Consider the following 15,016-nt stretch of genomic DNA (forward strand, 5'->3'; position numbering starts at 1 on the left):
TAATGCACTGTGCCACCACTCTCCAAGTTGACATCAAAGGCCTATTTGAACAGCAGAATTTTCAAGAAAGATTTAAACTTTTTGAAATTTTCCTGTAAATGGATATACTGTAATTTAGAGGCAAGTTCCATAAAGAGAGTGCTAAATATTAATTTTTTAAAAAGGCGGTCGTTCATGTAGAATTCCATCTTACTCTTTTCAAAAATGGCACCACCAGTCTTTGATCTTGGAACAACTTCTAAGTCTTAGATGGTGAATATGGGATAGCACTGCCCCTTCTAGCATCAGGAAGATAGCTAAAACCATTATTGGCATCATTGTGCAGAATGAAGAGTCTTTATTTTAAGAACATTGTTTACATTTGTAGGAGTCATACCGTCAGATAATGAAGATGAGGCCCAAAGACCTAAAAAAGCGCCTTATGGTGAAATTTCGTGGAGAAGAAGGATTAGACTATGGTGGAGTTGCAAGGTGAGGTTTGAGTCTTTTTTTTTTTTTTTCTTCCCCCTTCAAATGGAACACAACCTAGCTGTAACTTTTCTGCCTCTTGTGGGTTGTTTAATTTTTTAAATACCAGAGAGAACTTGCCTTAATAAGGGAACAAACCAGAAAAAAAGGCAAGCGTGATATACAAACCAACAACTATAAAATTATAGTTGTTGGTTTGAACATCACGCTTGTCTTTTTTTTGGTTTAATGTTTTGCCATATACATTATAAATACTTTTTTTTTGTTATTCAGTAAAATATAGCTGTACCAGAGATGGAATATATTAGCATGAAAAAGCCCTGGTACAAAGAAACCAATACCCTTTTCCTTGAGACATTCAAACTAAAAAAAATAAACAGGGCAGAGAAGACAGAGTAACAGCTTTAGAACCCTTAATGTGCATTTTGTCTGCGAAAGAAGAACCTTTGTGTTTCTTCACCTCCTTATTTTGGAGGAACATGGCAGGGTGTATGAAGCATGAATCCTTGTTAAAATTTGAAGCAGAGATTTAAACACAATGACCCATGTTCTGTTTTTTTGTGGTGATTACATTGTCAGGTCTTCTGAGAAGGCTCATTCTTTATGAACTTTTGCAGAGACTGTCAATTGGTAATTGAGAAGACCCTTTTCACAAGTGTTTTGATTACTTAATGGCAAAGTGCTTTGGATGTGGTGTATGTGCAAGTCTTGTGACTTCATCACACAACATCTTTTTCCTCAGTGCACTGAAGTGGTTTTTGCAGCGCAGCACTTCTCGCAAATGATATCCAAAAGGATGAGTTTACTTGCTGATATTAGAAGTGAGAGAAGAAAACTTTTTTACTGTAACCAAGGGTCTAACACGATTTTGAGAAAATTCAGCAGATCTGCAAGTAACAAATCAGTTTAGTTCTGAAAAGGGCTTTTAAGCCTTGAACAGCCAACTGGGTATACTGCATAATACAATATGGGAAAATAACATCAGCCTTGTTTCATTACCCGGGTGCAGAATTTAAAGAAAATACTTCATATGTAAGTAGTCTTCTGAATACCCTCCAGATTTTCCTTAAGTTCCTGATATGGCATGTGGGCTGACATCTCAGGTATATCCTTCACTCTTTGCTTCTCTTCCTTTGTTTAAAATCTCACATGAGAGTCATAGGATCAGAGGTCCATTAATGGTCATGTCACTTTGGGCTCCTTTTACAAAGGTGCGCTAGCGTTTTTAGCGCACACTATAGCTGAAAAACTACCGCCTGCTCAAGAGGAGGTGGTAACGGCTAACGCGCGCGCTATTCCGCGCATTAAGGCCCTAACGCATCTTTGTAAAAGGAGACCCATGTCTTTAAAAAGCAGTTGTACCAGTTATTGCTACAGAAAAATAAACATTTCTGATAACTAAATATTGTTCCCTAGCAGAAAGATTGTTTGAAGCCTAAATTAAACAGCCTGTTGAAATTCAACTCAGCTCACTCAGAAGTATGCTATATTGTGCAGTTTAGTAAGATTACCAGCCTACAAAGATTTTGCTCTATTTTGCAGGGAGTGGCTATATTTACTGTGTCATGAAATGTTGAATCCATATTATGGACTGTTCCAGTATTCTACTGACAATATTTACATGCTGCAAATCAATCCAGATTCTTCAATCAACCCAGTAAGTATCCATAAACGGAGGGCAGCATTGCTTTCCTCTGATTTTAAGTGTTAACCAATTTACATAATTCTGCTTTGGTACTTCTCTATAATTCAGTATGCTGAAAATGATAAATGAACTACTAGAAGTGTGAAAGGGTTCTCGTATGCTAAACTATTTAGGTCCTATTGCTATGCCATTTCAGTTGTTAAAACTGTTAACTCCGTAGTAAAGAATGACACAGGGACAAATTTTTCCCCATCTCTGCAAGTTCTTTTCCTGTTCCTGCCCAATTCTTGCAAGTTCTGTCCTCATCTGCACAAGCCTCAAAACATTTTAAAATCATAAGTGTTCGAGGCTTATGCAGTTAAGGCAGAGCTCACAGGAATGGGATGGGGACAGCAACAACACTCGCGGGGTGGGGAAATTGAGTTCCTGCAGGGACAGGGACAAATTTGTTCCTGTGTTATTCTCTACTTTGTAGCATTGCTACGCAAGTCTGTCTATTTGGAACTCTTCCAATTTGAGTATGCCGAGGCAAGTTTTGTAGATGTTTTTGATAAAACTATTATCTTGGGAGGGATCAAATTAGGAAATATGTCTTGCTTATGGAATAAATTCTCTGAACGTACACTATGAAACCTGAGTAATAGTGAATAAATGTGATGTTTTATAATGGCTATTCTAGTGCAGTAGATGTGCCATTCTGGACAAGTGGGTTATAGTTCGAGCCTTGCAGAAGGAATCCACTCTGGATTTTTTTCTGAATCCTTCCTGCCCCCTACATTTTTTCCTTTTGCATGCAAGCCTGAAAGAGTGTTTCTGACCAACTCTGCTTATTTGTTTATTTTTGGTCATTTTTTTTCCACGTATTTTCTTCATCTTTCAGTGCTGGGATCTTCCCTAGTCGAGGGTCCAACTCTGCCTGTGTAGAAGAGAAGCAGACAGATCTGCAGCTGTCAGGCCTGTCACTTATGGTACCTGTTAGCTAGCCTGCAGAAGCCTTTTTGGAGTTTAGGGTCATCCCCCTAGTAGCATTGCTCATCTACTGCTTGCAGGGGTTTGAGCACAGGTGCTGGCTGTGTTTTGCCTCCCCCCCCCCATTTTTGTACGTCCATGGAGTTGGAGGCTCAGACACCGGTCAGACTAGCAGCCCGAAGATTCAGTGCTGGAAGGATGTTCTGTTTAAGGCACTGATTTCTTCTCCCAGATCCAGCTACCTTAGTAGCTGAGGCAGGCTGCGCACATTGCCAACACAAGCCACAGTGAGTAAGACGGAATTTGAGAGACATTGTGGTGGTGGTGGGGGGGGGTCCTGCAAATAGTGTTCCTGCAAATAGTGTTCCCTCATGTTCCCTCTTCTCTAAAATCCTAAAATTGCTAGTTTTTAAGTTTCCTTTTACTATTTTTGAAACGTTTTTTGGCACCAAAATGCTGCCACAGCAGCCATCTTGGATTTTACCAATTGTTTTTTTCAAAGTTCTCCAGAAGCTTCAAATCACTTCATTTTGCCTCAAACTGACAGGGATGGAGTTCTTATACTCTTTTGACCCTAATTCATGCTAGGTTTGCACTGGATGAATACCCAAAGAGTGCCCTTGCGCCATGTGTGCTATGCACCATGTGAAAGTGTAGGGGGGGGATCGAGAGCAGCTGATAGCCTCTCCTTTGCTCTCTAGGGCCAACAGAACAGAATGCTAGGAATGATAAGGAAGGGGATCACGAACAGATCGGAGAAGGTTATCATGCCGCTTACAGGGCCATGGTGCATCCCTTCTTCGAGAAGTAGAAGCTCTGCTTCAAGTAAATGCTTGAGGTAGTTTCTCGTTCCGAAGAAGGACAGGAAGTCTAACGACCGATCCTCGACCTCCAACACCTCATTAAGTCCTAGTAAAAGAAAAGTTTTGAATATTGTCTCTAGGAAATCAGCATCCCCTGTTAGAGCAAAATGATTGGCTATGCTCAGAGGCTTATACTCACATACCAATTCATCCAGCTCACAGAGTGGTTCTCCTTACTCATATGAAGTACCTCCCAAAGGTAGTCTCGGCATTTCATCTCAATCGGTCTATAGTTCTCCCTGTCTTCTTTTTAAAGCCATATTCTCACCCTGGTGAAATAGCACTCCACACATTGGACTATAAATGTGCTCTTGCTTATTACTTGAATCGAACTAAGCCTCGCCGAACTTCTACTCAATTGTTTCTTTCATTTGATAAACAGACTTGGAGCTCCTGTTATCAAGAGAACTATCTCTTTATCCCAGGACAAGCAGGCAGGTATTCTCACTAGTGGGTGATGTCATCCGACAGAGCCCTGATACGGACGTCTCACAAGCATGTCTTGCTTGAAGAAACTCAGAAATTTCGAGATGCCCGCACCGCGCATGCGCCAGTACCTTCCCGCCCGATGGTCCGGGCGTGTCTCCTCAGTTCTTTTTCTTCCGCGGAGCTGAGAAGTTTACTTCAATTCTGCACCCATTGAATCTGTTTTTTTGCCTTCTGCATCGCCGCGGGTTGAGTTCTTTTTGCTCTTCAGTGCGTTTGTTTCTTTCTTTGATTTTTTTTTTTTTTTTTTCTTCCGACACCGGGTCGGCCGCGTGGCTGGGGCCCCGCGCCTTCGACCTTGCGGCGGAGCTTTTCCGGCCTATGTCCCGGCCGATAACCGGTTTTAAAAAGTGCAGCAAGTGCCAGAGCGCGATTTCGCTTACGGACCCGTATCGACGCTGCCTACAGTGTCTGGGTCCGGATCACTTTCCGAAATCGTGCCGGCCTTGCTCCACTCTGATAGCGCGAGCGTTTAAGCGCCGCTGTCTTCTGTGGGAGTCGATGTTCAAGATGGAAGCTGCGTTGGATCCTTCGACATCGACTGGTGCTTCGACTCCGTCTGCGAAGCCCTCTGCCTCCCTGGCGGCTTTGGGCCTTCTGAAACCGGCATCGTTCATGCCGGCTTCGGCCTCGACCTCGGCGCCGGTGCCTTCCTCCGTCTCCTCGGAACAGGTACCGACCCCTACAGTTCCACCGGTGGTGGTCAAAGTGCCGAAGGGTGGCAAGCAAAAGCACTCGGCACCGAAAGAGCGCGGAGACCGTGCGGAAGGGCCCCTTTTGGTGTGGATCCCTCCATATCAGCTTCGTTGCGATCCATTCTGGAGGCTCAGTTTGTGGAACTCATGACCACCATGGGACCCCGGCTGATTGCCACGATCCAGGGTGACCTCCCAGTTCCGCTCTCGAGGGGCGGACCACCCCCTCCTCCTCTGCCGCGCCGCACGACCTCGTTGCTCGGCGAGGAGGAGCAGCGGTCGGTGTCAAGTTCCTTGAGGAAGGGCTCCGGTAGTGCCATGCCCCCCTTGTAGCCTATTCCCTCGAGGAAGGCCTCGCTTAGTGACATGCCTCCTTTGAAGCCTATTCCCTCGAAGAAGGCTTCCCTTAGTGACTTGCCTCCCTTGGAGCCTATTACACCTCCCCATGACTCGGTGTGGCGTCCACCTTCGGGGCCTCCGAGTCCTGGGCATAGCAGAAAGCAGGACGAGTTCTTCCGAACCCCCTATCAAGCCTGGGCGACATCTGGGGAGGCGTCGAATCTTCCACCTCTCCGATCTACGGCCTCGAGTCCTATTTGCTCTTTCGAGGCTTCTGGGGATCAGTATACTCATAGACGGGCTCGATCCCCGTCCCGACATCGAGAGGGGCATCGATCCACGCACTCTTCGAGGCATTCCTCTCGACACTCGACCGTCTCTCCTCAGAAGAAATTGCCTCGTATGGGGTACTCTGCTTCGGCTGGGTCTCCTCCGGGACCGGAGTTCGAGGACCCCGAAGTTTTTTACTCACCTTGTTGTTCGCAGGCCTCTGTGGAGCCCGAGGCCTCGACTTCTTCTAGTCCTTCTCGAAGACCGGTGCTGGCGGACCAACTGTCTTTTTTCTCGTTTCTAAGACAGATGGCGGATGACCTGGACATTACCCTCGATTCTGGTTCTCGATACTCCAAGGAGTACCTCGATACCATGCACTTGCCTCGTCCTCCAGCCGAGTCCTTACGCCTGCCTCTGCACAAGCTCCTCGATCAGACCTTCATGAGGTGTTTTGAGTCTCCTTACTCGATCCCTGTGGTCCCTGGCAAATTGGATGCTCGGTACCACACGGTGCACCATAAGGGCTTCGAGGGACCTCAGCTTTCACATCAGTCCCTCCTGGTCGAATCCTTGCTCAAACGGTCTAATCCTGCCCAGGTGTATGCTTCGGTGCCTCCGGGCCGCGAGGGCAGAACCATGGATAAGTTTGGACGACGAATCTATCAGAATTCTATGATGGCGTCCCGAGTTCTGAATTATAATTTCCACTTTGCCACTTATTTGGAATTCTTTCTTCCTGTGCTTCGAAAGTTTACGCCCTACATCGAGTCCCAGGCTCGTTTTGAGTTTGAGGAGGTGGTTGCTTCGCTGTCACAGCTTCGTCTTCAGTTGATGCAATCTTCCCATGATGCCTTCGAGCTCTCGGCCCGGGCTGCCGCCTGCTCTGTGGCGAAGCGCCGTTTGGCCTGGTTGCGGACCATTGACATGGACCCGAATCTTCAGGACCGCCTGGCTAACGTTCTGTGTGCTGGGGCGGATCTTTTTGACGAATCCATCGAGACGGTCACGAAGAAATTGTCCGATCATGAAAAGTCCTTTCAGTCCATTCTTCGACCGAAGCCTCAGCAATCTCGACCCTCTCGACCGCCCTTGATCTATCAGCGGCGTTATGAACCGAGGCAAGCTCCACCTGCGAGGCAACCTGCGAAGCGGCAGCCTCCTCAGAAAGCTCAGCAAAAGCCTCAGCTGTCTACTGTCCCCAAGGCTCCTCAGCCTTTTTGACTGTCTCTTTGAGGGCATAACCAACCTCGTTCTGCCTCCCCCTACTTTTCCCATCGGGGGGTGCCTCCATCAATTTTATCATCGTTGGGAGGCGATAACCACCGACCTCTGGGTCCTTACTATCATCAGGGAAGGATACTCTCTTCATTTTCATCGGGTACCTCCGGACCATCCTCCAAGAGAGTATCCTTCCAACTTGACTCAGACCGCCCTTCTTCGGGAAGCTCAGGCTTTGCTCCGGCTTTGGGCCGTCGAGCCAGTCCCGGTGGACCAACTCAACCAGGGATTTTACTCCCGGTACTTCCTCGTTCCGAAGAAGACGGGCGACCTGCGACCCATTCTGGATCTCAGGGTCCTCAACAAATTCCTGGTCAAAGAGAGATTTCGCATGCTGACCCTTGCTTCTCTCTACCCCCTCCTCGAGCAGAACGACTGGTTATGCTCTCTGGATCTCAAGGAGGCCTACACTCACATTCCCATTCATCCGGCCTCTCGCAAATTCCTCAGATTTCGGGTGGGACATCTGCATCTGCAGTATCGAGTGCTTCCATTCGGTCTGTCCTCGTCTCCCAGAGTCTTCACGAAGTGTCTGGTAGTGGTGGCCGCTGCACTCCGGAACCAGGGTCTTCAGTTTTTTCCCTACCTCGACGACTGGCTCATCAAGGCTCCCTCGGCCTCAGGGGTCATCTCGGTGACCCTGTCCACGATTCGGTTCCTGCAGAGTTTGGGCTTCGAGATCAACTTTCCCAAATCTCATCTACAGCCTACCCAGTCGCTCCCCTTCATCGGGGCGGTCCTGGATACCGTACATCTCAGAGCATTCCTTCCTCCTCAGCGCATGGATGCTCTTCTTCATCTCTGCCAGTCTGTGTCTTCTCGCCAGTCCATCTCAGCGAGACACATGATGGTCCTCCTGGGCCACATGGCCTCTACAGTTCATGTGACACCATTTGCCAGACTCCATCTCAGAATTCCTCAGTGGATCCTGGCATCTCAATGGACTCAGGTGTCGGATCCGTTGACTGGACACATCAGTGTCACTCCTGCTCTTCGGCAGTCTCTGCTTTGGTGGATGACCTCTTCGAATCTATCCAGAGGTTTGCTGTTTCACACTCCTCCCCACCAGAAGGTTCTCACAACCGATTCCTCGACCTATGCCTGGGGAGCTCATCTGGATGGTCTTCGCACTCAAGGTTTCTGGACCAGTGCGGACCGACTCCATCAAATCAATCTTCTGGAGCTCAGAGCCATTTTCAAGCTCTTCAACATCTGCTTCATGACATGGTGGTCCTCATTCGCACAGACAATCAGGTCGCCATGTATTATGTCAACAAGCAGGGGGGCAAGGGCTCGGCCTCCCTCTGCCAGGAAGCTCTCCGAGTCTGGGATTGGGCGGTTTGCCACAACGCCTTCCTCAAAGCTGCCTACATTCAGGGGAAGGACAATGTCTTGGCAGACAACTTAAGTCGTCTACTCCAGCCTCACGAATGGACACTCCATTCCACGGCCCTTCATCAGATCTTTGCTCAGTGGGGGACGCCTCAGATAGACCTCTTTGCGGCTCCCCACAACTTCAAGCTGCCTCAGTTTTGCTCCAGGATCTACACTCCTCATCGCCTCGAGGCAGATGCTTTTCTGCTGGAGTGGGGGAATCGCTTTCTGTATTCGTTTCCTCCATTTCCTCTCATTCAAAAGACTCTGGTCAAGCTGAGGTCCGACCATGCCACCATGATTCTGATAGCTCCTCGGTGGGCCCGACAACCTTGGTTCTCCCTTCTACTTCAACTAAGCAGCAGGGAGCCGTTTCTTCTTCCAGTGTTTCCTTCACTGCTTACTCAGCATCAGGGATCTCTGCTTCATCCCAACCTGCAGTCTCTCCACCTGACAGCTTGGTTCCTCTCAACGTAACTCCTCACCAGTTTTCCCAGGCGGCGAGGGATGTCTTGGAGGCTTCCAGGAAGCCTGCTACTCGTCAATGCTACTCCCCAAAATGGACTAGATTTTCTTCATGGTGTATTTCCAATTCTAAGGAGCCTCAGCGAGCCTCCCTATCTTCTGTATTGGACTATCTTCTACACCTGTCTCAGTCTGGTCTCAAGTCGACATCTATACGAGTCCACCTGAGTGCTATTGCGGCTTTCCATCAGCCTCTACAAGGGAAACCTCTCTCTGCTCATCCTGTGGTTTCCAGATTTATGAAAGGACTTTTTCATGTCAATCCTCCTCTCAAACCACCGCCAGTGGTTTGGGATCTCAATGTTGTCCTTTCTCAGCTTATGAAACCTCCTTTTGAGCCTCTGAGAAAGGCTCCACTAAAGTTTCTCACTTGGAAAGTGGTTTTTTCTGGTGCCCTCACATCTGCTCGCAGGGTCAGTGAGCTTCAGGCCTTGGTGGCGGACCCACCTTTCACAGTATTCCATCATGACAAGGTGGTCCTCCGCACTCATCCAAAATTCCTACCTAAAGTGGTCTCTGAATTTCATCTCAACCAATCCATTGTACTTCCAGTGTTTTTTCCAAAGCCTCATTCTCATCCTGGAGAATCAGCTCTTCACACTCTGGACTGTAAACGTGCTTTGGCTTTCTACTTGGATCGCACCAAACCACACAGAACTGCTTCCTCAACTTTTCGTCTCCTTGATCCAAACAAGTTGGGACGACCTGTATCAAAGCGCACCATCTCCAACTGGATGGCAGCTTGTATCTCTTTCTGCTATGCCCAGGCTGGATTACCCCTTCCCTGTAAGGTCACAGCCCATAAGGTCAGAGCAAACATAGTAACATAGTAACATAGTAGATGACGGCAGATAAAGACCCGAATGGTCCATCCAGTCTGCCCAACCTGATTCAATTTAAATTTTTTTTTTTTTTTTTTCTTCTTAGCTATTTCTGGGCGAGAATCCAAAGCTTTACCCGGTACTGTGCTTGGGTTCCAACTGCCGAAATCTCTGTTAAGACTTACTCCAGCCCATCTACACCCTCCCAGCCATTGAAGTCCTCCCCTGCCCATCCTCCTCCAAACGGCCATACACAGACGCAGACCGTACAAGTCTGCCCAGTAACTGGCCTAGTTCAATCTTAATATTATTTTCTGATTCTAAATCTTCTGTGTTCATCCCACGCTTCTTTGAACTCAGTCACAGTTTTACTCTCCACCACCTCTCTCGGGAGCGCATTCCAGGCATCCACCACCCTCTCCAATGGCAGCCTCTGTAGCCTTCCTCAGGTCGACACCGATTGAGGAGATTTGTAAGGCTGCCACTTGGTCCTCGGTTCATACATTCACCTCTCATTATTGTCTGGATGCTTTCTCCAGAAGGGATGGACAGTTTGGCCAAACAGTGTTACAAAATTTATTCTCCTAAGTTGCCAACTCTCCCACCAACCCATTGAGGTTAGCTTGGAGGTCACCCACTAGTGAGAATACCTGCCTGCTTGTCCTGAGATAAAGCAATGTTACTTACCGTAACAGTTGTTATCCAGGGACAGCAGGCAGCTATTCTCACGTCCCACCCACCTCCCCTGGGTTGGCTTCTCCGCTGAACTGAGGAGGCACGCCCGGACCATCGGGCGGGGAGGCACTGGCGCATGCGCGGTGCAGGCATCTCGAAACTTCTGAGTTTCTTCAAGCAAGACATGCTTGTGAGACGTCCGTATCGGGGCTCTGTCGGATGACATCACCCACTAGTGAGAATAGCTGCCTGCTGTCCCTGGATAACAACTGTTACGGTAAGTAACATTGCTTTATGGCTGGTGGACTGTATTTCTTTTTGCTATGCTCGAGCTGGGCTGATGCTGAAAGGTTGTGACACTGCACATAAAGTTCAAACTATGACCACTTCAGTAGCTCACCTCCGTTTCCCTCCCAGTGAGGACATACATTCACATCCCATTACAGTTTGGAATCATTCCAGATGGGATAGTTGGTTCGGTCAAGCAGTTCTACAAAATGTGTTCTCTGTTTAAATGCCAACTTCCCTCCACCCTTATCCTGTTAGCTAGGGAGTCCCACGTGTAAGAATATGCTGCCTGCTTGTCCTTGCATAAAGCACAGTTATCCAAGGACAGCAGGCAGATAATTCTCACAACCCTTCCACCTTCCCTAGTTAGCTTCTAAGCTTTTTTTTTTTTACTGAACTGATGGTCCCATGAGCTGACATCAGGCAAGAAAGCCCTAAGAACATAAGAAGTTGCATCCACTGGGTCAGACCAGAGGTCCATTGCGCTCAGCAGTCCTCTCCCGCGGTGGCCCATCAGGTCCATGACCTGTAAGATGATCCTTGTCTAAATCATTTAATCCCCCTTGTCCTTCTATCTATGCCCTATCATAACCTATCTCTACCTCTATCTATATCCCTCAATCCCCGTATCCTTCTGGAATTTATCCAATCCTTCTTTGAACCCCGGTAGTGTACTCTGTCCTATCACAACCTCCGGAAGCACATTCCAGGTGTCCACAACCCTCTGAGTGAAAAAGAATTTCCTAGCATTTGTTCTAAACCTGTTGCACATGTGGTACGAGCAATCTCAAGACTTAAAAACATTTTTAAAGTGACTAAACTTTTGCACTGTCTGTACCACGCTCCATGAATGACATCACCCGCACGTGAGAATATCTGCCTACTGTCCTTAGATAACACCTGTTACAGGTAAGTAACTGTGCTTTCTCTGATTGCCAAGCTAATACATACTTGGTTCTCTCTTTGCTCACCTGAATAAAATGCTCCACAAGATGTCAGCATTAGACCAAATGCTTCCTTCTGTGATTTAATGATTCTTATTCTTTGGTTTCATTCCAATCCCCTGCAGGATCATCTGTCTTATTTCCACTTTGTTGGGCGGATCATGGGTTTGGCTGTATTCCATGGACACTATATTAATGGAGGGTTCACCATTCCTTTCTACAAGCAGCTCCTGGGAAAACCCATTCAGCTGTCTGATCTAGAATCTGTTGACCCAGAATTGCACAAGAGCTTGGTTTGGATCTTGTAAGTACAGTTCAAGGCTGCTAATGGATGTATTTGTAATTGTATAACATGAAGGGCTTTAGAATCTACATACTGCAAAACAGAAAAGAGCAGTCCACCATAGGCTGATAACCCCAAGAAGTCAGCAGAAGAAAAAGCCAACCTTACATGATCACCAAATACCTTACATGATCACCAAATACCAGTAAAATGTATTCAATAATAAATTTAAAAAATTAAAGCTGGTTAGCAGAGACCAATGTAAAGTAAAAACAATGCCATTTATCATATCCAGAAAGCAGCATATGTAATAGAATCAGTTTTGTAACAAAATCAAAGGAATGTCCTATCTCAGATCAGAAAATCCATTGGCATTTACACATAAGAAAAAACCCATATGCATTCAAATCATAAGATTCAATTTACCCATGTTTCATTACTAGGATAGTATCAGGGTAGAAATAAGTATATAATGTTATACGTCTCTGTGCATGCATAAGTGGAGATGCCCACTAAAGTTGCCCGATTCCCCTATTCAAATCGACTCACTGATTCAGTACAAATCAATAAGGGGGTGCTCTGAGGGCCGTTGTCGGCATGGTCCGGGAACTTCTCCGCAGCGGCAGCCTTCATAACTCACTGCTCTTTCTGGCATCAGGCCTTTCTCTCTGCTGGGTCCTTCCTTCATGTAAAGAGGAAGTAGGTGGGACCCAGCAGAGAGGAGGGCCCAATGCCGGCAAGAGCAGCGAATTGTGAAGGCTGCACTTCTGATGATGTGTGTGTGTGTTGGGAGGGTGAGTAACAAAGAAAGAGATCGAGGAAGGGGGAAGGGAATTGAGGGGAGTTATCAGTCCTTAGGGGGGGGCATGGATGGAGGGTGCTGGATCTTTGGAGGGGGGAAGGGAAGGCAAAAAAAGATGTCTTACTGTAGGGTAGGCTGGGAAGCAAAAGGCCTGGAGGTGAGAGATTAGATAAGGCAGTGGGGAAGAGTTGGAGAGGCTGAAGTCATGGAGGGAGGAAAAGAGAGAGAGAGATGCTGGGATAGGGGAGCTGGAAGAGAGAGAAATGAGGAGAGAAAAGTATAAAGATGCTAAATCTACAAATGGAAAGAGAGAGAGATGCTTGCCCTGGGGATGAGGGTTTTAGGAGGAGAAAAAGCTGGACAGAAAGGAGAGGCAGGGCCACAGGGAGGAGAGATGGGACACAGTACATGGAAGGGGCAGATAAAGAGGGAAGATAGATGTAAGGAAGGGAGAGAGAGGACAGACGCTGGATGGAAAGAAGAGAGAAGATGATGATTAAAGCAGAAACGACAAAAGGTAGAAAAAAAATATATGTATATTTTTTTTGCTTTGTTGTAGCTGTATTGATAAATGTTTTTAAATAGAAAATGGAAATAAACAAATCTTTTTATTAGACTTAATTTTAATAAATTTTTATTTACTAACCAGGATACCATAACAGACCAGGATACCATAACAGCAGTATACTGTACTGACCTGAAGAATGAGGTTTTGGCCTCTGAAAGTTAATTAAAAAAATGGATTAGTCTAATAAAATGGTGTATTCTTATTTCCCATTTTTGTTTTATTTCTGTTTGTTAATTTGTAGAGTGGTGATTGTTGTTTGTCAGTTTTTCACATTTACATGTGTTGTCTAAATTTTGCACAGTATTAGGGGACATGTGATACTGTTTCTGTGGTGCTGCGTTGTATGTAGTCTGACTTCTTGGCCATTTAGTTTAACTTTTGTCTACATATTTCTATTTTTAGTTTGTGATTATTTATTCCATACTGGGTGAGGTTGTATCTGTGTTCTGTGTGTATGAAAAGGACATGGTTTTCTGTTAGCATTGACTGTGCAGAGTCGATCTGTATTAATCTGACCTGATTGATTCAACTTTAAACTTAAAAAGCTGTGTCATTGAAATTGAATTGAAAAATTTTTCCCTGAATCAGGCAGCTCTAGTACCCAGTGTTTTAGTCCAGGCCTGAACTACCTGCCAAACATGCGAGGCAGACTCAGACGCCTCCTGCTGAATACTTTTATAAATATAATTCTGACCGCTTCTGGGTTGTCTGTTGGAGGAGGCGTTCTTTGGTCTTCCCTCAGACCCCTCCCCTCTCCATGAAAGGTGAGTCGTCCTCTAAGGAGCTTTCCTTTTTATTTTGTCAGGGACATAACTAAGTCTGTCCCATTTGATTTGGAGACTTGAGGATGAGCCAGGGCCAAAACATTGGGCATCCTTCAGGTTTATTTCCTCTCTGAACAAAATTGCAACATTACCCATACACAGAATTCTTAACCACCTACAGATGAAGCAGTGGGTGACCTCCCATTTTCTCTGTACAGCAAGTAAATTAGGTCAACTCTATAAAGTCCGGAAGGCTCTATGATTTGAGAAGCCCTGGATCTTTGAATCTTTTGGGAAGAAGTTTTTTCAGAATACTGTGCTTGTGGAACATTTGTGTGCAAAGTTCACAGACACTTTCCCTGAAGAATTCAGTCAGCTAGTAACCAAGCAGTGGGAGTCAGTGTGGAAAATACATGGTGTCCAGGGCCTCTGCAACAAGTATTGGGTTGCACAGACTTGCCCTCAGATCAATTTTGACACCCCTAGATTATAAGAGTGAAAAAATGGTGAATTTGGAAACATAAGCATATCCTGGGGTGATGCAAACTTTCGCAAAACAAGTCCCCAGCTTCTTTTTGATAAAAATAGCTTTACTGCTGTGGCTATGTACTTGGTAGGGTTGTATTGCCTTTGAACGTGTAATTATATTGTTGGGATGTGGCTGATAGGTCAGAATAGATAATAAAACCAGCTAGAACAAGTTTGTTCACAATTGCACAGTTGTTTCCCTATAATGGTCTTTCCTTTCTCCATGTGAATAGAGAGAATGATATTACACCAGTGTTGGATCACACTTTTTGTGTAGAGCACAATGCATTTGGGCGAATCCTTCAGCATGAGCTCAAGCCAAATGGAAGAAATGTGTCTGTTACAGAAGAGAACAAGAAAGAATATGTCAGGTAATATTTTCTTGAGTGTCTCCTGTAAGAAACTTGGAGCACATACACTTCTCCCTC

At 46.1% G+C, this 15,016-nt stretch overlaps 1 protein-coding gene across 2 annotated transcripts in view; it reads left to right on the top strand.

Annotated features, from left to right (window-relative positions):
* SMURF1 (SMAD specific E3 ubiquitin protein ligase 1) overlaps positions 1-15,016 on the top strand; it is a 131,442-nt gene that overhangs the window by 93,171 nt on the left and 23,255 nt on the right. For both annotated transcript variants that reach the window (XM_033963567.1, XM_033963566.1), the window contains exons 11-14: positions 368-471; positions 2,011-2,125; positions 11,769-11,947; positions 14,822-14,959. In XM_033963567.1, the coding sequence (XP_033819458.1) occupies positions 368-471; positions 2,011-2,125; positions 11,769-11,947; positions 14,822-14,959 (536 nt within the window). The remainder of the gene's footprint in view (positions 1-367; positions 472-2,010; positions 2,126-11,768; positions 11,948-14,821; positions 14,960-15,016) is intronic.

This window comes from Geotrypetes seraphini, chromosome 11 (genome assembly GCF_902459505.1).
Source record: "Geotrypetes seraphini chromosome 11, aGeoSer1.1, whole genome shotgun sequence".
NCBI lineage: Eukaryota > Metazoa > Chordata > Amphibia > Gymnophiona > Dermophiidae > Geotrypetes > Geotrypetes seraphini.